Genomic DNA, 27,681 nt, shown 5'->3' on the forward strand with positions numbered 1-27,681 from the left:
TCCCCTCCCTCCTCACACATCCACCTTCCCTTTCACCTGTCTTCAGCTGTCACCTTCTAACTTATACTCCTTTCCCTCCCCCCCCCCCCACCTTCTTATTCAGGCTTCTTCCCCTGACCTTTCCAGTCCTGATAAAGGGTCTCAGCCCAAAATGTCAACTTTATTCCCCTCCATAGATGCTGCCTGACCTGCTAAGTTCCTCCAGCATTTTGTATGTGTTGCTCAAGATGTCTAACATCTGCACAATCTCTTGAGGTTATAACCCAGCATCTTCTTGATGTTGAATTTCAGCTACTGCCAAGCCCAGTGTTCAGTCCTGAGGGAAGCCAGGTACCCAAGGAGAACCCGAGGTGCCAGCCCTCCAGTTCACACTGAGCTCTGATGGGGCAGACATAATGGTCAGAGTGGGAGTGGGGACCGGCGCCTGGGAGCTGAGAGTCACCCCTTGCTGGACCAAGCGCAAGCAATTGCCTGACGTCCATCTACTTCCTCGGCCAGTCCCTTCAGGGATCTTCGGTTGACAACAATATCATGAAGAATATCCGGAGACACACAACAGTATTAGAGCAATGGAACAAGCTATTTAATTGAAGCCAGGTATCAAACACACAATTTAATGTACATGAATTTACAAACATACACTCTGGTCTTAGAAAGTGTGCCAACTACTGCCTGCTTGATGGCAAGTAGACAGAATCAAGAGTTTCCACTTCCCCAAAGTTAAAGTGTAATTGCTTCTTGCTCTTGAGTGGCATTCCTTAGGGAAGGGGGCATTTGTTGGGCTTTCTCATTTTCCATGTGGTCATTCCCTTTTGCCCTTGCTAGGAAGAAGATAGGATTAACCTACCCCACCCCGAGGAGAACAGATCTATCCATCTCCCACCCTCTCTGGGGAGAAAAAAAACATCCTGACAACGGATATGCCACCTCCCCTGATGAGAGGCGACTCTTGGGAAGACAGGATCTCGAATCCCTGGAGATACAAGATTGAACTCCCCCCATATGTCTGATGAGATAGAATTCACCCAATGCTTTTGGTTATGCCTCACTCTCTAGCCCCTTGTTACCCACCCCCAACAGCCCATCTCCTGATGGGCTCAGGTTTTGACCTTGGAACGGTGGTGGTGGCCCTCGCTCTCGGTGTTGGAGGTCAGCGCATTCCTGAGCGCCCGGACGTTCAAGCTCTTCTGGAAGGTCTCGGTGGCAAAGTAGTAACAGAGCGGGTCAAGCACAGTGTTGAGGCAGGCGAGCGGGATGGTGGCAAAGTAGGCGTTTGCCAGTGTTTTGTTGTTTACATCAAGCCCCAGCAGTAGCAGTACTATGTGGTAGGGCACGAAGCAGACAGCGAAGATGAGCACGTTGGCCAGTATCATGTTGCGGATCCTGCGCCAGTCCACGCAGTCCATACGGCTGGCAGTGCTACGCTGCAGGGCCCGGATCAGTGCCAGTGAGCAGGTCACAATGGTGGCGAGTGGCACCCCGCATCCCAGCAGCAGGGTGACGGCCATTGTGGGTTGCCATGTGATGAACCTTGGATACTGCTCGAAGCACGAGAAGTTGTTGCAGGAGATGTTCAATGGTGTTTTTAGCTTAAGGAACAGGTAGGGCGGCAGGCTGGCGCCCACCACCACCACCCAGATCCCCACACTGTAGCAGGTGGCACAGCTCCGCAGCCTGTTCAGCCGCGACTTCATGGGGAAGCATATGGCGACACAGCGATCCAGACTGATGCAGGTGAGGAAGAAGATGCTGGCATACATGTTGACCAGCAAGGCGATGCCGTTGAGCTCACAGATGAGCGGCGAGAAGTTCTGGCGGGTGAAGTAGAAGGTGAAGCGCATGGGCAGTGTGATCAGCAACAGCAGGTCAGCGCATGCCAGGTTCTTCATATAGACAGTGGTCTGCGAGCGGATCTTGGTGAAGCGGAAGAAGAAGATCAGGGCCAGCGTGTTGAGCAGGAGGCCGACGGCAAAGATAAAGCTGAAGGTGGCCGCATATAGTGGGTCACTCCATTTTCTGGTCGTAGTACAGTTCTTGTTCATCCTGGCTGGTCGGGGGAGCTGAGGATGGAGGGATTAGAAAGGGGAGAGGTGAGTCAGCAACCATCCCATTTCCAGGCCGACTTCACACTTCCAACCCCACCTATACCCAAGTCTCAACTCCAACCCCCTCCCAACATCAACCTCCTCCACTGCCTCCCACCTCCAAAATCTCCACCCCAATATCAACTTTCCCCCAACATCAAACCCCTCCCAACGTTTCTACCCCTGACATCAACCTCCCTCTCCTGTCCTTTCCTTTCCTCCCCCACCACAATCAAATCTAATTTTCATCTCCAATATCAACCCACTCACCAACTCAAACCCCCTTTCAATCATTCCATCCCCAACATCAATTTCCCATACCACCACCAACCCCCTCCCATCTCCACCCCAACATCAACTTCCTGCAGCAACTCCTACCCCCTCCCAACATTTCAACTCCCAACATTAACACCCCCTCAACCTTTCCTCCCTTACCACCTCCAAAGCACTCCCAAGCCCTCCCAACCTTTCCACCTCCATCATCCTCCCCCACCAATTCTAACTGCCTTCCTTCTCCAAATCTCCAACCCAACATCAACCTTCCCCCACCAACTCCAACCCCTCCCAACCTTTCCAATCCCAACACCAACCTTCCCCACCAACTCCAACTGCTTTCCATCTCCAAATCTCTACTCCAACATCAACTACCCCAAACAACAACCGTCTTCCATCTCCAAATCTCCACCCCAACATCAATCTCCCCCCACCAACTCAGACCCCTCCCAACCTTTCCACCCCCAACATCAACTCAAAACTCCTTCCATCTCAAAATCTCCATCCCAACATCAACCTTCCCCACCAACTCCAACTTCCCTCCCAATCTTTCCACCAGTAACATCAACTCAACCTTCTTCCATCTCCAAGATCTCCACCCCAAACATCAAACTCCCACCCAGAACTACAAATTTCCCCACTCCCATCAACCTTCCCACCCCAAACTTACCTTCCCCACACACAATTTCAACCTATCCACCCTTCACCCCAATTTACCCCCACCCAACTTCCAGTCCCCCACCCTTACAACCAGCTTTAATCACCCCCCATCCCTACTCCCAGTTCTAGTTCCAGTTTCCTCCATCTCCATCCCCAGCTCTCCACAATTACCAATCCAGCCCACACCTGACCCCCGCCTGTCTTGCTAGCTAATATTCAGGAACACTTATTACCTAGCTAGCTCTCTCTCATCCTGCACATTGATGGAGTCTTGAAGTATGCCAGTGGCTGTATGTCATTGGGAGTTTGAAGAGAGTTGTATGTCATCAATGACTGTTGCAAATCTCCACAGAGTTAGGATGGACAGTATTCTGATCCCTTCCCCCTTCCTTTCCAGTCCTGATGTAGGGTCTCAGGCTGAAATATTGACTGTTTACTCTATTCCATATATGCTGCCTGGCCTGCTGAGTTCCTCCAACATTTTGTGTGTGTTGCTTTGGATTTCCAGCATCTGCAGATTTTCTTGTGTTTGTGATGGGCACAGCCTCACAAAGGCTGCATCCATCATTAAAGGTTTCCACTATCCCCATGCCATCTTCTCGCAGTTACCATTGGGCAAGAGCTATGGAAGCCTGAATTCCCACAAAATGCTGAAGGAACTCATAGATGACATCTATAGACAGGAAAAAAGTTTTTTGCTGGATGAAAGTTCTTTCTTGTGTAATTTTCTATAATGCATGTTGTGAATGCTATTTATATGATTCAATGTGCCAGCAATGCTGCTGCAAATATGTTTTTCATTGTACCTTTGCACACATTGAGTCAGAGAAAAGTGCAGCACAGAAACAGTCCTTCAGCCCATGTAGTTCATGCCAAACCATTTCAACAGCCCAGTTGAAATACCCTCCATACTCCTGCCATCCATTTTCCTAACCATATTTCTCTTGAATGTTGAAATCAAAGTCGCATGCACCACCACCTGTGCTGGCAGCTCACTCCACACTCTCACCACGTTCTGAATAAATACATTTACCCTCATGTACCCCTTAAACATTTCACCTTTCACCCTTAACCCATGACCTCTAGCTGTAGTCCCACCCAACCTAGGTAGAAAAAGCCTTCTTGTTCTACACCTAAGTTGGTTCAGATGACAATAAACTTGACTTTGCTTTTGCTTTCTCTCACCATGAGCAACTCACTAACCAGTGACCATGCTCACGCCAGGCTCCTCATACCAACCCAATGGCAATATATAGGCAAGAGTCTCTCTAGAGTCATTGCAAACTCAGGTGGGAGTGGGAGTGAAGAAGGGCAAGAGGATGTAACAGAGGGCAGGCATCACTGAAATATTCACACCCTGCAGGAAGGCAGGCGGGGTGTAACTTAGGAGGTAATGATCATAATATGATAGAATTCTCCCTGTAATTTGAGAGGGAGAAGATAAAGTTAGATGTATCAATATTACAATGAAGAGAATTACAGAGGCATGAGAGAGGAGTTAACAAGTATGACGCCAGAGCAACAATGCTGGAGCTTCTGGAAGCAATTCGGAAGATACAGGACAGATAGAGCCTAAAGAAGAAGTATTCTAAAGGCAGAATGACCCAACCATGGCTGAAAAAGGAAGTCAAAGCCAACATAAAAGCAAAAGAGAGGTCCATCATCAAAGATCCTCACCACTGTTCTTTTCTCACTGCTGTCACCAGGTAGAAGGTACAAGTGCCTCAGGTTCAACAATAGTTGTTGTTTCATATGCTAGGTGTTTTTCTCTTCACACTTTTAATTGTCTTTTTGTCATGATGTGTGGCCTGGGAGGGGCAGAGGCAAATCTGTCCGTTTGGGCGCTGGGGTTGGATCAATCTTCATCTGGCATCTCGTCCACAGCCGTTTCAACATGGGTGGCCCTGAGTTGGCATCGTCTGATGGAGTCCTTGAAGCACGCAAGCCTCCACACGATGTCAATGTGTTGATTCAGTTCACAGAGGTCAAGAACAGTTACCACCCTTCAACCATCAGGCTTTTGAACAAAAAAGCAGATAATTACACTCATTTAAGGACTCTTTTATCCTATTATCTCATTCTCAAGTTTTATGGTTATTTATTTATTTTCTGCACTTGCACAGTTCATTTACAGTTATGTTCCTGATGTTTACAGTTTACAGATCCTGTTTACAATTGTTGTTCTATAGATTTACTAAGTATGCCTGCAGAGAAAGAATCTCAGGGTTGTATGTGGTGACACGTATGTGCTCTGATAATAAATTTTACCTTGAACTTTGATAGAGCAAAAATTAGTGGGAAGTTAGAGGATTGGGAAACTTTTGAAAACCAACAGAAAGCAACTTGTGGATTACACCAAGACTGGGGGTGTAGTGGACAGTGAAGAAGGCTATCATGGCTTTCAGTGGGATCTGCATCAGCTGGAAAAATGGGCTGAAAAATGGCAGATGGAATTTAATGCAGACAAATGTGAGGTTTTGCACTTCAGTAGAACCAACTGGGGTCGGTCTTACACAGTGAACGGTAGGGCATTGAGGAGTGTGGTAGAACAAAGGGATCTGGGAATACAGGTCAATAATTCATTGGAAGTGGTGTCACAGGTAGATAGGGTTGTAAAGAGAGCTTTTGGTACATTGGCCTTCATAAATCAAAGTACTGAGTACAGGAGATGGGATGTTATGTTGAAGTTATCTTGTGACTTTGGTGAGGCCTGATTTGGATTATTGTGTGCAGTTTTGGTCACCTACCTACAGGAAAGATATAAACAAGGTTGAAAGAGTACAGAGAAAATTTGTTACTGTGTCTGGTGGTCCTGAGTTATAAGGGAAGATTGAATAGGTTAGGATTATATTATTTAGAATGTAGAAGATTGAGAGGAGATTTGATAGAGGTATACAAAATTATGAGGGGAATAGATAGGGTAAATGCAAGCAAGTATTTTCCACTGAGGTTAGGTGGGACTTTACAAGTAAAGTCACGTGTTAAGGGTGAAAGGTGAGAAATTTAAGGGGATCATGAGGGGAAACCTTCACTCAGAGGGCTGTGAGAGTGTGGAATGAGCTGCTAGCACAAGTGATGCACACAAGCTCCATTTCAAAGTTTAATAGAAGTTTGAACAGGTACATGGATAGTAGGGGTATGGGGGGGCAGGTCGATGGGAGGAGATAGTTTAAATGGTTTCAACAAGGACTAGATGGGCTGAAGGGCCTATTTCTGTACTGTTCTTCTCTATGACTTCAACTAAAAAATTCACACGGGGGGGGGGGGGGAGGAGATGAAGTATGAAGATAATCTCACTAACAAATCACAGAGGATGCCAGAACATTTCTTCAAATATATGAAGAGTAAGAGAGGTGAGAGTGGATATTGGACCACTGGAGAGGTAGTAATCGGGGATTTGTAGGCAAGCTGAATAAGTATTTTGCATCAGTCTTCATCTGGTAGTTGAATGTGTCAGGAGACAGAGGTAAGTGTAGTTGCTATTACTGGAGAAGGTACTTAGGAAACTGAAAGGTCTGAAGGTAGGTAAGTCACCTGGACCAGATAGTGTATACCCCAGGATTCTGAATGAGGTAGCTGAAGAGATTGTGGAAGCATTAGTAACAATCGTTCAAGAATCATGAGGTTCTGGAATGATTCCAGAGGACTGGGAAATTGCAAATTTCACCCTACTCTTCAAAAAGAGAGGGAGGCAGAAGAAAGGAAATTATTGGCCAGTTAGCCTGACCTCAGTGGATGGGAAGATGTTGGAGTTAATTGTTGAGGATGTGCTTTTGGGGTAGTAAGAGTCACATGATAAAATAGGCCATTGTCAACATGGTTTCCTTAAGGGAAAATCCTTCCTGACAAATCTGTTGGAATTCTTTGAGGAAATAACAAGCAGGATAGATAAAGGAGAATTGATGGATGTTGTGCACTTGGATTTTCAGAAGGTCTTTAATAAGTTTCTGCACATGAGGCTTAACAAGGTAAGAGCTCATGGTACTACCGTGAGATAAGATAAGATAAAAGCATGAATAGAGCATTGACTGATTGCCAAGAGGTAAAGAGTGGAAATAAAGGGAGCCTTTGGGATTGGTTTCCAGTGACCAGTCGTTTTCCACAGGAGTTGGTGTTGTGACTACTTCTCTTTGCATTGTATATCCATGATTTGGATGATGGAATTGATGGCTTTGTGGCCAAGTTTGCAGAATATACAAAGATAGGTTGAGGGGCAGGTGTAGTATTGAGGATACAGGGAAGCTGCTGAACAAATTGGACAGTTTAGGAAATTGGGCAAAAAAGTGGCAAATGCCATAAAGAGTTGGGATGTATATGGTCATGCATTTTGGCAGAAGGAATAAAGGTGTGGAAATTTTCTAAATGAGGAGAAAATTCAAATATCAGAGGTACCAAGGGTCTTCATGTTTAACTTACTGTACATGTTCAGACAGTGGTGTGGAAGGCAAATACAATGTTAACGGTCACTTTGAGAGGACTAGAATATAAAAACAAGGATGTAATGCTGAGGCTTTATAAGGCACTGGTGTGGTCTCACTTGGTCTCACTGAGCAGTTTTGCACCCCTTATTTGAGAAAGGATGTGCTGACATTGGAAAGGGTTTAAAGGAGGTTCATGAAATTGATTCCGGGAATGATGATGAAGGGTCTTGCCCTGAAACGTTGGCTGTTTACTCTTTTCCGTAGATGCTGCCTGGCCTGCTGAGTTCCTCCAGCATTTTGTGTGTGTTGCGTGGATTTCCAGCATCTGCAGATTTTCTCGTGTCTGGGAATGAAAGGTTTAACATATGAGGAGCGGTTGATGGGTCTTCTATTCACTGGAACTTAGAAGAATGAGGGTGGATTTCACTGAAACCCTATTGGATGTTGAAGGGCCTTGATAGAGTGGATGTGGAGATGTGGTGCCTCAGGAAGATGAAATCTGTCATTAAGGACCCTCACCATCTGGGGCATATCCTCTTCTCATTATTACCATTAGGGAAAAGATACAGGAGGCTGAAGACCCACTCTCAATGAATTAAGGAACAGATTCTTCCCTTCTGCCATCAGATTTATAAATGGTGCATGAATCTATGAGCACTGTACTGCTGCCACAAAAAGACATGTTTCACAATGTGTGGCAGTGATAAACTCATTGTGGAACTGGCAGCCCCAGAGGTCAGAGGAGGCAAAGAGTGAGAACTCAAGTGTGAAGGAGCAACATGTCCCATCAGAGACTGAGTTGCTGACAGGCTCCAAGAAAAGAAGTTGTCCAGTTGAGCAACATAGTGGTGAAACTGTGGTCTCTCTTTCACTACTAGCAGAGTTTCAGCGAAACTTGAAGCAACCAGTACTAGCATAATGTCATTGACTAAACTGGTTTTGCATTGCAATTTATGGCCGTATTTTGCATTGGGTTTGTGGCTGGAAGGGCGACTCGGAGAGGCCACAGGAGCATGAGACTCGACAGCTGACCCATCCAGCATGAGATGCTGTGATGAAGCAGAGGCCATCCACGAGTGTGAATGCAGTCTGTTCCCAGATAGGTTCAGCTGAACTTCCTGTTGGGGAGTGTTTCAGGTCAGGAGATCAGCCCTGGTGTCTACAGCTGGGAGCCCTTCAGGCAGCGGTGACAATTGCAAATGCAGTCCTGTGAGAGGTCACACTTTGGTGCAGTAGTACTTTTAGTGGCCGTCAGAGTCACAGGTTGTTGCTGGTTCTGATTACTGCAAAGTGACCTCCACTTCCTCTATCAGGAACAGAAACAGACAATAAACACAGGCCGGAGAATAGACTTTGATAAAGGCGCCACTGCGTTGACACATAGGCTGATACACCAACAGTAATGGGTCACAGTGATCATTCGAGCAAGCTCAGTCAGAGAGTACCAGGATGGACAGGAGCAGAGGAGATTTGCCACAGTCTGAAACAACAGAAACAACTGCTGACAGACCTGCAGCAAGCAATTACTTAAAGTAAATGAGATGGGAAACTCCCCTTTACAGGAAGTGGTTACTTGTCCAACACATGATTTGGATTCTTGTCATAGTCTTAGAAAAGTAAAACACAGAAACAGGCCCTTTGGTCCATCTTGTCTATGCCAATCCATTTAAACTGTCCATCCAGGTACCTATCCAAACTTCTCTTAAACATTGAAATCAAAATCACATGCACTGGCAGCTCATTCCACACTCTCATGGTCCTCTGAGTGAAGATGTTTCCTCTCATGTTCCCCTTAACTGTTCACTATCACCTTTAACCAATGACATATAGTTGTCGTCCCAGCCAACCTCAGTGGAAAAAGCCTGCTGCCATTTACCTTATCTATACACCTCATAATTTTGTATACCTCTATCAAATCTCCTCTCATTCTTCTACATTCCAAGGAATAAAGTCCTAGCCTATAAATAACAGAAAATCTGCAGATGCTGGAAATCTGAGCAACACACATAAAATGCTGGAGGAACCCAGTAGGCCAGGCAATGTCTATGGAAAAAAGTTCAGTCGACATTTTGGGCTGAAACCCTTCAGTCCTGCCGAAGTCCTAACCTATTCAATCTATCCTTGCATCTCAGGTCCTCCGGTCACGATACAGAGTGTGGTCACCTGTCCTGTACAGGAAGTGGTCATCTCTACTGTACAGGAATTAGACACCTGTTCTGTGCGGGAATCAGATACCTGTCCTGTGAATGGTCACCTAACCTTATAGAATCGGACACTTTTCAGTCCTGACCAAGAATGTCAGCCTGAAGCATTGACAGTTAATGTCCCTCCAAAGAAGCTGTCTGACCTGCTGAGTTCCTTCAGCTTTTTGTGCATGTTAGTCTGTAAATTCAAGTCTTGGTCTCGTAATTCTCAGAGCCACTAGAGACTACAGACACCAGAATATGAAGCCACAACCAATCTGCTGATGGTGTCTGCCCCTTTAACTGCAGCTTTCTCTGTTACTCTCACCAGCATTTCTTTTTGCACTGCCTGAAAATGCCCCACAGTGTTTGTACCTTGCTGCTTGTTGCTGTATCACTATGTATACTATTTACACCAGGAGCATCACATAAGCAGGTAGCACTGCTCAATGAACAACACAGCACTGAATTGAACATTCCTAGACTCTGTCAATGACTCTGTTTGATGTTTTATATTCTGTTTTTTTCCCCCCTCATTTTTTGACATTTGTGCAATTTGTTCTTTACTTTTTGCATGTTGGGTGTTTGATGCTTTTCTTGGAATAGGTTCCATGGTGTTTCTTTGTTTCGTGGCTGTCTGTGGGAAGACAAATCTCTGGGTTGTATACAGCATACCTATAAAAAGTATTCACACCCCCTTGGAAGTTTACACGTTTTATTGTTTTACAACATTGAATCACAGTGAATATAATTTGGCCTTTGTTTGACACTGATCAACAGAAATAAAAACTCTTTCGTGTCTCTACAGAGTGATTAAAATTAATTACAAATACAAAACACAAAATAATTGATTGCTTAAGAATTCACCCCCTTTAATATGACACATCAAATCATCACTGGTGCAGCCAACTGGTTTTAGAAGTCACATAGTTAGTTAAATGGAGATCACCTGTGTGCAGAAAAGCTGTTTCAATTGACTGTAGTAAAAATACACCTGTATCTGGAAGGTCCAACTGCTGGTGAGTTGGTGTCTTGGCAAAAATTACATCATGAAGACAAAAAGAACACACCAAGCAACTCCGCAAAAAGTTATTGAAAAGCACATGTCAGGAGATGGATATAAGAAAATTTCCAAGTCACTGAATATCCCTTGGAGTACAGTCAGGTCAATCATTAAGAAATGGAAAAATGTGATACAGCTGTAAATCTGCCTTGAGCAGGCTGTCTTCAAAGACTGAGTGACCATGTAAGGAAGGGACTAGCGAGGGAGGTCACCAAGAGACCTATGACAACTCTGTTGGAGATAAAAGCTTCAGTGGCTGATATGGGAGAGACTGTGCATACAAAAACTGTTGGCTGGGTGCTTCACCAGTTGCAGCTTTATGGGAGAGTGACAAAGAGAAAGCCACTGTTGAAAGAAACTCACATGAAATCTTGGCTAGAGTTTGTGGGAGACTCTGAAGTCAGCTGGAAGAAGGTTCTATGGTCTGATGAATCCAAATTTGAGCTTGTTGGCCAACAGACTAACTGCTATGTTTGGCATAAGCCAAACATTGCACATAATCAAAAACACACCATCTACCGTGAGCATGGTGTGGCTGCATCATGCGGTGGGGATGCTTCACTGCAGCAGGTCCTGGAAGTCTTGTGAAGGTAGAGGGTCAAATGAATGCAACAAAATACAAGGAAACCCTGGAGGAAAACCTGATGTAGTTTGCAAGAAACTGTAACTTGGGAGAAGATTTCTTTTCCAGTAAGACAATGACCCCAAGCATAAAGGAAAAGCTATACAGGAATGGCTTATAAAGTTAATGTCCTGGAGTGGCCAAGTCAGAGTCCAGACCTCAATCCAATTGAGAATTTGTGGCTGGACTTGGAAAAAGGCTAATCGCTCACAATCCCCATGTAATCTGACAGAGCTTTAGCAGTTTTGTAAAGAAGAAAGGGGAAAAATTGCAGTATCCAGATGTGCAAAGCTGATAGAGACCTATCCACACAGACTTAAGACTGTAATAGTTGCCAAAGGTGCATCTACTAAATACTGGCTTTCAAGGGGTGAATAATTATGCAATCAATTATTTTGTGTTTAATAATTGTAATAAATGTAGACCCAATTTGTGGAAACTTGCTTTCACTTTGACTTGAAAAAGTCTTTTCTGTTGATCAGTTTCAAAAAGTCAAATTAAATTCACAGTGATTCAATGTAATCAAATGCTGAAACATGAAAACCTCCAGGGGGTGGGGGGTGAATACTTTTTATAGGCACTATACATTGATAATAAATCTACTTTGAATTTATTTCAGCCTTGTGTGCTAGCAGCTGATCAGAATCAAGATGTTTTGCCGTACTTGTGGGCCTTACCTCACTATATCACTGCAATAGTTTCAGGTTGAACTCAGAAGGGAGATGAATGACACCAACTGATTCTAACCATCTTCACTGAGATGACACTCTTACGCTTCTCAGAAAGGTATTTATAGATTTGGCACTTCAGATTCACATTATTAGACAATGCGTAGCTGTAATGGAAGGCGACATAACAGTGTTACATGAGTATGACCACATGCTAATGTCAGGTCAGAATGGGAGTGAGGTGAGAATGCAATGCTGTGCTTGTGAAAGCAGACCTCACTGGGGCCCTGAGAGAGATGGAGCAAAGTCGGATACATCCATGTGATGCAGGGAGAGCAAAACGTGTAAATCATCTGAGGGAGGAGCAAATCAGCAAGGATTGTACGCTCTAGTATCAGTTGTTTGGTGACAATAAAGTAAAGAAGGGGAAAAAGAAATGTACACTCAGAGGTCACTTCATTATACCATCAGATGCAGGAGCAGAGTTATGCCAATTGGCCCGTCGAATCTGCTGCACCATTTCACCATGGCTGATTTATTAACCCTTGCAACTCTGTTCATCTGCCTTGACTAATCAAGAACTTTTCACCTCTGCTTTAAATATACCCAATGGCTTGATCTCCATAGTCATCCTGGCAATGAATTCCACAGATTACTACCCTATGGCTAAACAAATTCCTCCTCACCTCTGTTCTAAATGGATGTCCCTCTAGTCTGAGGTTGTGCCCTCAAGTCCTAGACTTACCCACTACAGGAAACATCCGCTCTACACCCACTCTGGACCTTTCAATATTCGATAGGTTTCAATGAGATTCCTCCACCCCATTCTTCTAAACTTCAGCAAATACAGGCCCAGAGCCATCAAACACTTCTCGTTGCCAGCCCTATCTTTCCCAAGATCATTCTCGTGAATATCCTCTGGATCATCTCCAACACCGGTACATCTTTCCTCAGATAAGGGGCCCAAACCTACTCACAATACTCCATGTGAGGCCTCATCAATGCCTTCTAAAGCCTCAGCATTACATCCTTGCCTTTATATTCTAGTCCTCTCAAAATGAATTTTGATATTGCCTTTGCCTCCCTCACTACAGACTCAATCTGCAAACTAACCTTTAGGGAGTCTTTGGAAAATAGTCCATGCTTTTACTTCTTCTACCAAAGTGCATGCCATACATTTCCTGAACTGTAACTGTTTAAGTCCTCTAGTTTCTCTGCTTCCTCAATATTACCTACCCCTCCACCTATCTTCAAATCGTCTGTAAACTTGGCCACAAAACCATCAATTCCAAACCATTGGCATAAAATGTAAAAATAATCCATCCTGACACAGACCCCTGTGGAACACTGCTATTCAACAGCAGCCAACCAGAAAAGGCTTTCAGCATTCCAAGCACCTTCTCCTTAGTACAGCTACAACACTCACTTCTGCTCCATGACACTCTCTCATTTCTGGCATACAAATATATATTTGTATTCTCTTTTATATTATTAGCTATCTTCCCTCTGTATTTCATCTTTTCTGTCATTATGCCCTATTTAGTTGCCTGCTGTTGTTTTTTAAAAGCTTCTCAATCATCTAATTTCTCACTAATTTTTGCTATATTATATCCCCTCTCTTTTGCTTTTATGCTGTTGTTGACTTCTCTTGTTAGCCATGGATGCTTCATTCTCCTGTTAGACCATAAGATATAGGAGCAGAATTAGACAATTTACCCCATTGAGTCTGTTCTGCCATTTCATCATGGCTGATCCATTTCTCTCTCTGCCCCAATCTTCTGCCTTCTCCCTGTAACCTTCATGACCTGAATAATCAAGAATCTATCAACTTCTGCCTTACATATACCTAATGACTTGGCCTCCTCAGCCACCTGTAGCAATGAATTCCACAGATCCACTACTCTCTGGCTAAAAAAAAAACCTTCCCCATCTCCATTCTAAAGGGACAACCCCTCTGTTCTGAGGCTAGATCCCTTGGACACAGACTCCCCCACCATAGGAATCATCCTCTCCACATCCATTCCATTGGGGCAATTTAATATTTGATAGGTTTTAATGAGATCTATCCTAATCTTTGGGATGTATCTATCCTGCTCCTTCTGGATTGTCCCCTAGAAACTCCAGTCATTGCAGTTCTGCCATTATCCCTGCTAGTATCCCTTACAATAAACTTTGCCCAGCTCTTCTCTCAGGCTTCTGTAATTTATTTATTCCACTGAAATACTGATACTTCATCTGACTTCATCTTCCCCCCCACCCAAACGCTTCATATTGTGATCACTGCTTCCTAAGGGCTCCTTTACCTTAAGCTCCCTAAACAAATTTGGTTCATTACACAGCATCAAATCCAAACTGCCGTTTCCCTCGTAGATTCAACCACAAGCTTTTCTAAAGCTGCATCACATTGGCATTCTACAAATTCCTTCTCTTAGGATCCAGGACAAGTCAGATTTTCCCACCCTACCTGCATATTGATATTCCCCATGATTATCACAACATTGCCCTTTTTACATGCCTTTTCACTCTCCCATTGTAATTTGTAACCCACATCCTGGCTACTGTTGGAAGTCAGTATACCCCATCAGGGTCTTTTTACCCTTAACTCTACCCCAAGGATTCTACATTTTCTGATCCTATGCCCTCCTGTACTTAATAAAGTGGCCATGGAGTATGTATTTGTGATCTTCTGCTGTTGTAGAACATCCACATCAAGGTTCAATATGCATCCACAGATGCTCTTCTGCACCTCAGTGTTGTAAATAGTGTCACCTTCTTGTCAGTTTGAACCAGTCTGGCTATTCTACTCTGACCTCTCTCATTAGCAGAGCGTTTTCTCCCACAGAGCCGTTGCTCGCTGGATTTGCTTTTCGATTGGTTTTCGTGCCCTTCTCTGGAAGCTCTAGAAGCTGTTACGTGTGAAAATCGCAGGCAATGGGCTGTGGCTGAGATACTCAAACCAGCCCGTCTGGTGCCAACAATCATTCCAAGGTCAAAGTCATTTAGATCGTATTTTCCTGATGTTTGGTCTGAACAACAAATGAATGTTTTGACCATGTCGGCATGCTTTATGCATTGAGTTTCTACCATGTGATTAATTAGATATTTACATTATAGCAGGTGTACCTTATTAAGTGCCCAAAGAGTGTATGTAAGACTTGGGAAGTCAAAATTAAACTGAACCTTCAAGAATTGGTACTTTATTTATTATTGTCACATGTACCAGGATAGTGAAAAGTTGCTTGCATACTGTTCCTACAGATCAAATCATTACACAGAGGTCACATGCACAGGCCACTCGGAGTGGCAGGAGAGATGGATCAGAAGGCACTCCTCCCTACATGGAGGATAGCAGAGAGAAATGCCCTCTAATCCAGGCAGCATTCTGATAAACCTCTCCGGCTCCTTCTACATTCTTCTTGTGGTGGGGGCAGGCCAGTAGTGAATGCAGTACTTCAGATGTGGACTGACCAGAGGTTTATAAAGTTGCAGGATAAATCCTTGACTTTTGAAATGTGTTCCATGCCATATGCTATCTCAGGGAGCTACAGACTGGGACCAAAGATCCCTCTGTACTAAAACACTGTTAATTGTCCTGCTGTTAATGGAGTTCTGTCGTTTTACATTTGATCTCCCAAAGTGCAACACCTCACATTTGCCTGGATTTAACTGCACCTGCCATTTCTTCACCCATATTTGAAGCTCATCTACATCCTGCTGCAACCTTTGACAATCTTCTATGCATTCCACAATGTCATCAATCTTTGTGTTGTTTGCAAACTTACTAACCCACTCATCTGTGTTTTCATTTAATGTGGTCCTTTGTTCACAACACCATAGGACAGGAGGTGTTGGAGGGGGAGAACACAGAGAGAGGAATCTATAATGCTGTGAAATGCAGAACTGATAGTCTTCCTGCTGTGCCAACAGTCAAGATCATGGAGTGATGACTGGGTCTCTTCTGATGCAGACAGAGGGAGCAAGTTGGCTGAATCTGTAGAACTCAGCATTGGCCGCAAGCTGCCCAGTTGGAAGGTGAGGTCTTGCTGCTCAAGTCTGTATTGGACCTCACTGTGATACAGCAGGAGGTCACAGACCGATGGACCAGAGTGGGGGTGGGATGGGGGATGAAAGTGACAGGGGATGGTAAGTTCAGGTGACTTAGGCAACTGTTCCACAAAGCAACCAAACTGATGGTGAAGCCATATCTGGAATGCTACGTGCAGTTCTGGTCTCCTTACTTCCGGAAAGATTTTCTGGTTTTGGAGCAGGTTCACAAGAATGATTCCAGAAATTCTGGAGAGGTGGTTAGGTTACAAGGACAGATTGTGTCACCTGTCACCTGTACACTTGCTCGAATGCAGAAGGTGGGTATTGGAACTTATAGAGATATATAAGGGGAGAGAGGGGGGATAGAGAGAAAGCTAGAGAGAGGGGAAGAGGCTGGGAGAAACAGCGAGAGGATGGGAGAGGCCTGGAGGGTTATGGACTGGGTGCAGGTCAATGGGACTAGCGGAATAAACTTTTGGCACAGACCAGAAGGGCTGAATGGCCTGTTTTCTGTGCTGTAGTGTTCTATGGGTAGAAAAATAAGGCAGGAAAGTTGTTTCCACTGGCAAGTGTGACTAAAAGTAGGGACATAGGCACAAGTTTCTGGAAAATAGATTTAAGGCAGAGTAAAAAGTGCTTTTCCCAGAGATTAGTGAATCTGTAGAATTCTCTACCCAGGGGAGCAGTAGAATCTACCTCATTAAATATACTTAAGGCACAGTTTGATAGATTTTTGTTAGCAGAGAAATTAAGGATTATAGGCTATATCTGAGTCCAGATCAGCTGTGATCCTATTAATTGATGGAACAGGCTTGGCAGGGTAGATGACCATTTGCTGCACTTATTTAACCTGTATTCGGTTTATCTGGTGTTGAGAAAGTCACACTGCAAGCAATGAGTGCAAGACACTAGACTGGAAGAAGTGGACCACTGCCTCCCTTGGAGAGACGGTTTGGATCACAGGATGGTGGGGAGCAGGGGTTCCCAACTTTTTTAATGCGATGAGCCCCTACCAATAATCAAGGGATCCATGGACCCCTGGTGGGGCAGGAAGAAGTGAAAGGACAGGGATTGCATCACCTGTGGTTGTTCAGGCAAGTTCTCAGAGAAGGGGGTGATTGGTAGGAAAGAAGGAGTGGACCAGGTGAAGTGAATGGTCCCTCTGAAATGCTGAAAAGGGAGGACAGGGGAAGATGTATCCAGCAGTAGATCTTTATTGGAGCTGATGTAGTGATAAGGATGGTGAGTAACTAACTTCTGCCTTGCTCCTGGAGTATTTGGTGGGAGGGTGGTGGTAAGAAATGCAGGGGTTACCAGTGACCATCATGTTCTGCAACTGGACTATGTTGCAATACAGATCTAACGTCATTGCCAAACATATTGGCTTCGTATATGTTGTGGTCAGATCCTAATGGGTTTACAGCACACAGGTTTGGCCTTAAATAGGAAAGGAGAGTTTGTGCTTGGGAAAGGGAAGGGACGGTGCATGGGATGATCCCAGGGTGTGTGAACAGGGTGTTTAAACTTTGAGTTTATACACACTGGCATCTGCTGAGTGATCCTGCTGGAACAGAGAGGGGGAACTCATAGAGGTGGGGAGGTACTGAGTGGAGGTTCCTCAAAGCCGTGGGACTAACTAGAACCGGGTCACAATTTCAGAATCAGGGATGACCTAGTTCAGAGAAAGATGAGAAGCAGTCACGTCACAGCTCTGTAAAACTTCAGGAGTACTGTGTACCATTATAGAGTCATAAAAAAGTACAGCACAGAACAAGCCCTTTGGCCCATCTAGTCCATGCTGGACCATTTAAACCACTTACTCCCATTGACCTGCACCCAGAACATATCCCTCCAAACCCCTACCATACATGTACTTATCCAAACTTCTCTTAAACATTGAAATCAAGCTCGCATGCACCATTTCACACTCTCATCACCCTCCGTCTGAGTAAAGATGCTTCCCCTCATGTTCCCCTTAAACTTTTCTCCTTTCACCCTTAACCCTAGTTGTAGTCCCACCAACCTCAGTGGAAAAAGCCTGCTTGCATTTACCTTTTCTATACCCGTCATAATTTTGTATTATGTAACCTCTGACAGCCCTTCACACTATCCACAACACCTCCAATCTTTGTGTCATCAGCAAACTTACTAACCCATCCCTCCACTTTCTCATCCAGGTTATTTGTAAAAATCATGAAGAACAAGAGCCCCAGAACAGATCCCTGAGACACTTCACTGGTGACCGACCTCCATGCAGAATATGACATGTCTACAACTACTCTTTGCCTTCTGTGGACAAGCCAGTTCTGGATCCACAAAGCAATGTTCCCTTGGATCCCATGTCTCCTTACCTTCTCAATAACCCATGCATGGCGCACCTTATCAAATGCTTTGCTGAAATCCATATACACTGCTCTTCCTTCATTACTGTGTTTAGTCACATCCTCAAAAAAATCAATCAGGCTCGTAAGGCACGACCTGCCCTTGACAAAGCCATGCTGACTACTCCTAATCACATTATAACTCTCCAAATGTACATAAATCTTGCCTCTCAGTATCTTCTCCATCAACTTACCAACCACTGAGGTAAGACTCACTGGTCTATAATTTCCTGGGCTATCTCTACTCTCTTTCTTGAATCAAGGAACAATATCTGCAACCCTCCAATCCTCCGGAACCTCTCCCGTCCCCATTGATGATGCAAAGATCATCACCAGAGGCTCAGCAATCTCCTCTCTCGCCTCCCACAGTAGCCTGGGGTACATCTCATCTGGTCCTAGCGATTTATCCAACTTGATGCTTTCCAAAAGCTCCAGCACATCCTCTTTCTCAATATCTACATGCTCAAGCTTTTCAATCTGCTGCAAGTCATCACTACAATCACTAAGATCATTTTCTATAGTGAATACTGAAGCAAAGTATTCATTAAGTACCTCTGCTATTTCTTGTGGTTCCACACACACTTCCCCACTGTCACACTTGATAGGTCCTATTCTTTCATGTCTTATCCTCTTGATCTTCACATATTTGTAGACTGTCTTGGGGTTTTCCTTAATCCTGCCCACCAAGGCCTTCTCATGGCCACTTCTTGCTCTCCTAATTTCCTTCTTAAGCTCCTTCCTGGTAGCCTTTAATCATCTAGATCTCTAACATTACCTCGCTCTCTGAACCTTTCGTAATCTTTTGTAACCTTTTATAAGGCAACATCCTTACAGATTTTCTCTGTATTCTTTCAACCCTATCTCCATCTTTCCTGTAGTAGGTTGGTGACCAAAACTGCACGCAATACTCCAAATTAGGCCTCACCAGTGTCTTACACAACTCCCTAGTTCTGGCCACCCAGTTGCAGGAAGGAGGTGGAGGCTTTGGAGAAGGTGCGGAAGAGGTACAGCCAAATGCTCCTGTAAATTTATTTACACAGAGAGTGGTGGGTACCTGGCACAAGCTACCAGTGATGGAAGCAGATGTGACCCGTATGTTTAAGAGGCACAAGAATGCGTGGAGATGTGGATCACAATAGTTTTATCCGGTATTGTGGGCTGAAGGGCTTGTTTCTGTAGTGTACCATTCGATGTTTTATGTTCTGTGTTTACTTACAGTGTTCTGCATTCTATGTTCTACATTCTAATCTCTTCTGCCAGAGGGTCAAGAATCACTGGGATTCCCTCCCCCGAAAGTTGTGGGGGTGCAGTCTCAGGATACAGTGATTATTTTGAGATACTTGGTCTACGGATGTGTTCCGAGTAAAGTCAGCCTTGATCACGTAAGACTGAGGAAGTCAGTATCTCAAAGTGACAGATAACGATCTTTTCCCCTTCTGTGAACAGATAACCTCAGCGAAACCAGCAAACCAGGGCTGTGGACAGTTGTTTGTGTGTCACAACCCACATCTGGGATGCCTGACTAAACTCTGTAGTGGTGGTCAGGGCCAGCACTGGATGCAGCAGGAAGAAGCCTGCAACTCTGGTGCTGCAAGGGATACACCAGGCTGCAGGAGCTCGCACCACCAGTGGGGTAAATGTGGGGAAAGGAAGTCCAAAGAAGTGAAGTATTCCAGCAGCTGACACCTTGGGCTGGGGTCTCCGATCACATAGGATGTCCACTCGTCCCTCCCCACTGATCTTCCTCCTTAGGAATGCAGCGTCCATCATTACGGACCCCTCTCCCCCACCCAGGATGAACCCTCTTCTCGCTGTTACCATCAGGGAGCACGTACAGGAACCTGAAGGCATACACTCAGCATTCAGGAACAGCTTCTTCCCCTCTGCCATCCGATTTCTAAATGGACATTGAACCCGTGGACGACACCTCTTTACTTCTTTATTTGTTTTGATTTGCACTTATTTTAACTTAACTATATAATAGACAAATATGTACTTTCTGTAATTCAGATTTTTTTCTCTATACTTATTTATCATATATTTCATTGTACTGCTGCTGTAGTTAAACTTCACAACATGTGCCAGTGATATTAAACCTGATTCTGAATCTGGTACTTATCCTTGCAAGCAGAACAAGTGCCTCACCTGCCCCTGCACCTCCTCCCTCACTACCATTCAGGGCCCCAAACAGTCCTTCTAGGTGAGGCGACACTTCACCTGTGAGACTGTCGGGACCATCTACTGTATCTGGTGCTCCCAGTGTGTATTAGTGAGACCCGACGTAGATTGGGAGACCGCTTTGCCGAGCACCTATGCTCCGTCTGCCAGAAAAAGTGGAATCTCCTGGTGGTCACCCATTTCCATTCTGACATGCCAGTCCATGACCTCCTCTACAGCTGCGATGAAGCCACACTCAGCTTGGTGGAGCAACATGTTGTATTCTGTCTGGGTCATCTCCAACCTGATGGCATGAACATTGATTTCTTGAACTTCTGGTAATTACCCCCATTCCCCATTCCTGTTTCCCTATCTCATCTTATCTCCTTACCTGCCCATCACCTACTGGGGCTCCTCCTCCTTCCCTTATTTCCATAGCCTTCTATTCTCTCCTATCAGATTCCCCTTCCAGCCCTTTATCTCTTCCACCAATCAACTTCCCCGATCTTTACTTCACCCTCAGCTCCTCTCCTGATTTCACCGATCACCTACCACCTTGTACTTCTTCCTGCCCTACTCCCACCTTCTTACTCTAATTTTTCCCCTTCCTTTCCAGTCCTGAAGAAGGGTCTCAGCCAAAAATATCAACTGTTGACTCTTTTCCATAGATGCTGTCTGACCTGCTGAGCTCCTCCAGCACTGTGTGTGTCACACTGGAAGGAATTCACTCTGAGGATTACACGCGGCACGCCACACAAAAGCTACACTTTGGGAGATCATATGAAAGGAGAAGGTTCACAGTTAATGGTAGACTCCTTAACAATGTTGAGGTACAGAAGGATCTTGAGGCCATAATTCATAGTTAACTGAAAGTGACTATGCGAGAGGATAGGTGCTTGCCCCTATTGTTAGGAGTGTAGAGTGTAAGAGTCAGGAAATCTATACAAAACTTTAATTGGACCACACTTAGAGTTCTGTATGCAGTTCTGGCCATTCCCATTATAGGAAAAATGTGCAGAAGGTGAAGGCATGATTTACTGGATTAGAAGGCATGAGCTATAAGGAGGTCGGACAAGATTGGTTTGTTCTTCCTGGGCAGGGGTTCCCAACGAGGGGTCCATGGGGGTAGAAATGTCAAAGAAAGAGGGTATGCTTTTAAGCTGAAAGGGTACGTTTAAGGACAATGAGAGGGGCATGTCTTATTAACACAGAGAGTGATCGCTGCCTGGAATGAGTTACCAGGGCAGGCAATTTGATGGATTCTATGAGGCTTTTAGATGGATCTATGAGTAAGAGTGGAATGAAGCAATATGGGCATTGCACAGGAGGACATTTAGTATAAGTTGGTATTGAGATTGGCATAATATGACTTGTTCTATGTTGTACACTGCGGAACTCTGCAGGAGAGATGTGGGCATTGGATAATCAGCTCATCTCCTACCGGAAATTGGCAGTGCATGGAATGTACAAGGGGGCACTCTTTGCTCCTCTCCCTCCAGATCACAGTTAAGGCCTAACTTACTGGGTTTCAGGGAATTTGGATAAACTTGGGGTGTCCTTATCAGAGGCTGAGGAAAAACCAGACAGAGGCTTATATGATTAGGAGAGGCACAGCTAGGGTAGGCAACCTTTCTCCTACCCTAAAATGAGAGCAAGAACATTTAAAGGAGAGGTATGGGTCAGATTTTTGACACAGAATGATGGGTGCCTGAAATGTGCCACCAGGGCTGGTGTGGAGGTATTTAAGAGGCTGTTAGACAAACGCATGAATGTGCAGGGTACTGTAGCAATGTGGATCATGGGCAGGCTGAGGAGATTTGGTTTCATTTAGCATCATGCTCAGCACAGATACGATGGGCCGAAGGTGCTCTATTCCTCTGGTTGTCCTGCTGCACTGTACTAATTCCCCCAGCTTTAACTCTGTTGATAATGAAACTCTCCTCCAGCTTCTCCCTCTCTGTAGCTGAAGGGTGGGGGTGTGGTGGCCGGTTGTGTGGGATCTTTGTGATTGGTACCCCACTGAAAACAGTGAACTTACCCTTGGGTTTGACCCAAACCAGCTCCTGCTCTGGGGAACATTCTAATTCAATTCTGATTACCATCGACACTGAATAACCAGCAGAACTTGCACTGCAACCATCAGAACTAGGAACAGTGCAACTAGCACAATCCAATGCTCAGTAAATGTAACTAATAACCAGCATAACCACAACTAAGTAAGCAGCAAAACAATCACTATGAATCAGCAAAACTAGTAATCAGCTGAGCCATCAATGACCAACCAGCAGAACTGGTAACTGTGCAGTCAGCATAATCATGTACTCAGTAATCAGCACAGACATCGCTAAATAACTAAGAGAACGTTGACAGCATAACTGGGAGAACGGGAGGACTGGGAACCAGTAATCATCAGCAGAAGCAGCAGAAATATAACTTGCACTGCTGTTCCATGTCTTTCTGGTGCAACCAACAACCAAGTATGTCAATTGCGTCCGACTGCTGTCCCAGGGCAGGGACTGGAACGTGCTCCTGGAATCACAGGGAGAGGGAAGTGTGCTCATGGAGGGGCAGATCGGAAAGCAGGGATCTTGGGTTTATGGTCTTTATCAATGCTGAACCCCAGCCTCCTCATCAACCTCCTGCCTCCCAGTCTGATTTATCCCGACCACCGGACAGGGTGTTGGATGGGCGATTTAATAGGGTATGGTACCTAAGGTAACCCACTATGCAGGGCAAATGGTCTCCATTTACTGCACCAGCCATCAGCTCAGCCCAGCTTCTGGTGGGAAAGTGTGTTCCCTGGAAATGTGCAAGGATGGGGATGATCTGAGAGGTAGCACAGACTGGGGGTGGGGGTGGGGGGGGGGCAGTGTGGAATGGCCTTGCTGGATGTTGTGAGAAACAGCTATGGGAAATATAACCTGTACATCAGCACAATGAGCGGTGTGAATCTACTCTTGTGTATCTGTCACTGCATCGGCTGAGTGGCTGGTACGGTGACTTACTAGGTGAAAGCACTCCCGAGACCTGGGTTCAATCCTCACCCCGGGTAGGGAGGGGTGTGTGTGTGTAGTCTGGGGAAAGGGGGGATGAAATGCAATTAGTGTGATGGTCAGCACTGACTTGTTGGGACAAAGGGCCTGGTCTGTCTCTCTGATGGGCTGAATGGAGTCCCTCGAGTGAAGGGTAAGAGAACCAGCTCTTGTTCAGTGTGGGGGGGGGGGCGCGCACGGTGGGGCAATACCACCATGAGGCACTTGGCAGAGAGGGAGTTTGGGAATCGCGAAGCTCCCCAATCTGAGGAAGGGGTGGATGAAAGAGGTTTAGACAGGGGCAGGGAGAAGGCTGGAGCTCAGAGCACTGATGAGGAAGGACTGGCACTTAATAGTGGGGTATTGCTTCCAGTAGGATGCTGGTTGCTGAGAGAGGAGGAGGGGGAAATTGGATATTCCAGTTTAAAAACATAAGGTGATACCCCAGAGTGAGGCAAGGACTACTTATCCGGAAACCAGGAGCAAGCCACGTAAACAGAGCTCACCCCTGGTGGTGACTATCTACACATGCTGAGCCAGGACCGTATTCCAGTTCAGAGGGACATGGGTCAAATGCCCTTGATGGTCAGCATGGAAGAGATGGGCCGCAGGGCCTGTTTCCATTCTGTGTGAAACTGGAATTACGTGACTACTCCCACCACATTGTCTGGGGGCTCAGCTCTCGGCCTAAAATCTCAACTGTTCACTGCACTTTTCCATAGAAGCTGCCTGGCCTGTTGAGTTCCTCCAGCATTTTGTGTGTGTTGACCAGACACCCAACTGGACCCATCACATAAACACCGCTGCAGCAAGACTGGGGGCTCCTCACCTCATGATGACTCCAAGTCACCCCATTTATGGGAAAGTACCACTTGCCAGGATTTCAACCCTTAACACCTCTCGAGAAGCTCTGCACCACCTGGGACAAAGCAGCCTGCTCCATCGGTAACCCCATTCACCCCTTCCCTCCAGCCCCGGTGTCTAGTGGCTGCAGTGTGAACTATCTACAAAATGCATCGTGACAAGTCACTTCGACACCCCATCCCAAGCCTGCCACCCCTCCTACCCAGAAGGTCAAGGACAGCAGATGAAGGGAACCTCTTCATCTTCCCCACTGCTTTGACTTAGAAACATCTCACTGTCACTGGGTCTAAACCACAGAGGGGAGGATAGTAGGCTGATGTGGAGTGTGGTGCATTTTCCGAGCAGACTTGCCCAACTTGGGCTGTGATGTTAGCCTCTCCCTCCCGAATTACCTCCCCCAACTTTCCCTTACACGCCACTGACTGACTTGCGGGAGCAAACAAACTCTACTGGTGTAGCAGAAAATTGGAGGGAAATCTTCATTCTAAAGAAGGAATTTTTTACGTGCCAATACTCAGCTTCTGGCCTGTCATGATGTTGTTGCAAAAAATAGAAAATCCTGATGTTATCACTGCTTTCTTCACAGAGGGGTGCTGATATCAGAAACCGTTGGAAATGAAATGAAAGAAGTTCTGGATGATGCTACAAAAATGGTTAACTTTATTAAACAAAGACCATCACTCTAGAATGTTTAAAAAAAACGGTGTGAAAACCTAGACAAAAGGCACACCAATCTCCTACTACATACAGAGATCTGGTGGCTTAGCAGAGGAAGAACTCCCAACAGGGAGTCTGAGCTGAGATATGAATTGCTGGAGTACTTTCAAGAAAACAGTAGGCCATATTTTGCTGAGTGCTTTGAAGATGAAGAATGGCTGCAGAAACTAGCCTACTTATCAGACATTTTTCATCATATGAACCAGTTGAACAAGTAAGTCTCTGCAAGGCCCTAGAGAAAATGTTTTGATTTCAAGTGATAAGATTCTTGGACTTGAAAGTAAACTGAATCTTTGGAAAAATAATTTTGCAAAAGGAAATCTTGAAATGTTTCCACGGCTGTTTGGGCTTGAGAGTGAAGAAGTCTCAAGTCTTGTTGAAAACCACTTGGAAGAACTGCAGGACAAAATTCAACAGCATTTTCCTCCCTTTCAACACAAGTGTTTGACAGGTTGGAGGGACCATTTCTCTGAATCTCCGGCTCAGTCTGAGAACTTGACTTTGAGAGAAGAGGAAGAACTTTGTGAGCTGCATTCCGATCATGCACTCAAGATGATCATGCGTTCAAGATAAGATTTACTGACCTGCCCTGGATTTCTGTGAAAGAAGAGTATCCTTCATAGGAAATAAATAAACATTTTGCTGCAGTTTTCACCTTCTTACATGTGTGAGCGAGCTTTTTCTTGTGTAACAAGTATCAAGAGCAATAAGAGATAGTCTCATTTCAGTTGAAGGTAAAATCCGTGTGTGCTTATCTCAACTTCGACCCAGAATGGCGTGTTTGTGCAGCAAAAAACAAGCAGAGGTTTCACATGAGCCTGATCATATCACTTAGTAAGAAAATATTTTTTTTTAAAATTGTGCTTTAGGCCCTATTTTTACTCATATTGTTTTGGCTTATGGTTTTTGGTAACTTTACTATTCAACAATGTCAATAAATTTTCATGTTATAAATATCATTAATTAAAATCAATTTCGAACTTTATTTAAATTAAATCTACCAAGCCTACCTTCGGAAAAATTAAATCTCGTTTTGGCTCAAGCCAGTTATTTAACAGAAAAGCAGTATGTTTGCCTTAGAGTTTTTAAAAATTATGAAAGTGAAAGGAAGAGATTAATTTCAAGAAAGGTTGGGGAAAAATTCATGCTCTACTCTAAAGAGCATAGACAATTATTTTTGGATTGTTACATCTACAACTTATCTACATATAATAATGTTTACACAGGGATTCCCTGTGACCTGAAAATTACCTTAAGGATTCCTCCAGGGCAAAAGGGTTAAGAAAGGCTGGTCTAAACCCTGGAACGCTCTACCTAATAGCACTGCGGGAGGTGTCTCACCCCTACCTGCTCAAAGGACAGTGCGGGGTAGGGGATAAATACTGAGCTTCTCATCAACACTCAGATCCTGCGCATTAATTGCGACAGGCACAAGACGTCAGCGTTCCTGGTTCACCAGAGGTGGAGGGATAGAAGGACCGACAGGGACCTGTCCACAGGTGCGAACAACCCTCACTAAATACACCCTCTCCACTCCTCATATCTGTCCCCCAGACCAACCCATTGCCCCCATTGTGCCTCTGTGAAATCAGCTCCACAAGTGTCAGCCTCCCCCCCCCCTCCCCCACCATTCAGCGGACAGCCGACGGCTCCCTTCTCCATCCCACTGTGCGAAAGCTCCCACGCACGTCCCGAAACCACAGGAGAATGTCCCCCTCCCCCAGGCTGCTATGCCCCGCACCGAGCCGGCTGGCGAGCAGTGACAAATCCCACAAACCCAGTGAGCGGTTGCTGAACTTCTGGGCTGGGGAAGTGGACAAGTTGCCGCGGAGCTCCCGGGGAATTAACTCGCTAGCGGCCAGGGCTGGTGAACCCTTCCCCAGGAAATGGCCGATCGGCTGCGTGTTTGGGGAGTATGGGATGTCTCTTGGAATAAAGGCAAAGAGCAACTGCAAGTGGAGGCATTTAGAAACGCAGCAGTGCTCTTGTGTCAGCCAAGAGGATGGGCAGAAAGAGATGAGCTTGCAAGAGTTCGAAATGCGCCAAACAACACAGTCGTCCCGCACCGGTGCAGGACCGTTTAAACTCTCACCTCCACTCAGTCGCTCTGATCTTCCTGGTCTCCCTGCTCCAACCTCCAAACCGCCCGGACGTTGCCCCAGGACATCAACAGCAGGGGCGTCCGATGTCTGAGGCAGCTCAGGCGAGCTCCCGCGCTGATGTGTCCCTACACAGGAAACATCTGATTTGCAGTGCTCACTCCAGGAAGCCATGCGGGGAGAGGCCGGGCGATGACAACTGTTGTGCAAACAGTAGCATCGCAAGGTGAGAAGATCGGTGATGTCGGAGAGTGTCTGTGCAGCGATTTCTGCGGTGGGGGCGGACACGGCCGCCGCAAGTAGACCGCCGACGGTGAGGCCGAGGAGGTGTATCCTGCTCAAAAAAGCAGGAGGATCTCAGCAGGCCAGGAAGCATCTAAAGGGTAACCAGTCAAGGTTTCCGGCCGGGA

The 27,681-nt window shown here is 45.4% G+C and overlaps 1 protein-coding gene across 4 annotated transcripts; it reads right to left on the reverse strand.

The window, feature by feature from the left end:
* Positions 1 to 561: 561 nt before the first annotated feature.
* LOC140729204 (lysophosphatidic acid receptor 6-like) lies at positions 562 to 27,681 on the reverse strand. Of its 4 annotated transcripts, none has more exons than XM_073048705.1 (3): positions 27,265 to 27,681; positions 4,695 to 5,034; positions 562 to 2,060 (listed from the first exon to the last, which is right to left on the reverse strand). In XM_073048705.1, exons 2-3 carry the CDS (start codon positions 4,767 to 4,769, stop codon positions 1,098 to 1,100), a joined length of 1,038 nt encoding a protein of 345 aa, XP_072904806.1. In that variant the 5' UTR covers positions 4,770 to 5,034; positions 27,265 to 27,681; the 3' UTR covers positions 562 to 1,097. The 4 variants fall into 4 exon arrangements, with proteins under 4 accessions (XP_072904806.1, XP_072904808.1, XP_072904809.1 ...); XM_073048707.1 differs by lacking the exon at positions 27,265 to 27,681 and adding an exon at positions 11,984 to 12,102; XM_073048708.1 differs by lacking the exon at positions 4,695 to 5,034 and having other exon boundaries at positions 27,265 to 27,673.

This window comes from Hemitrygon akajei, chromosome 6 (assembly GCF_048418815.1).
Source record: "Hemitrygon akajei chromosome 6, sHemAka1.3, whole genome shotgun sequence".
Taxonomy (NCBI): domain Eukaryota; kingdom Metazoa; phylum Chordata; class Chondrichthyes; order Myliobatiformes; family Dasyatidae; genus Hemitrygon; species Hemitrygon akajei.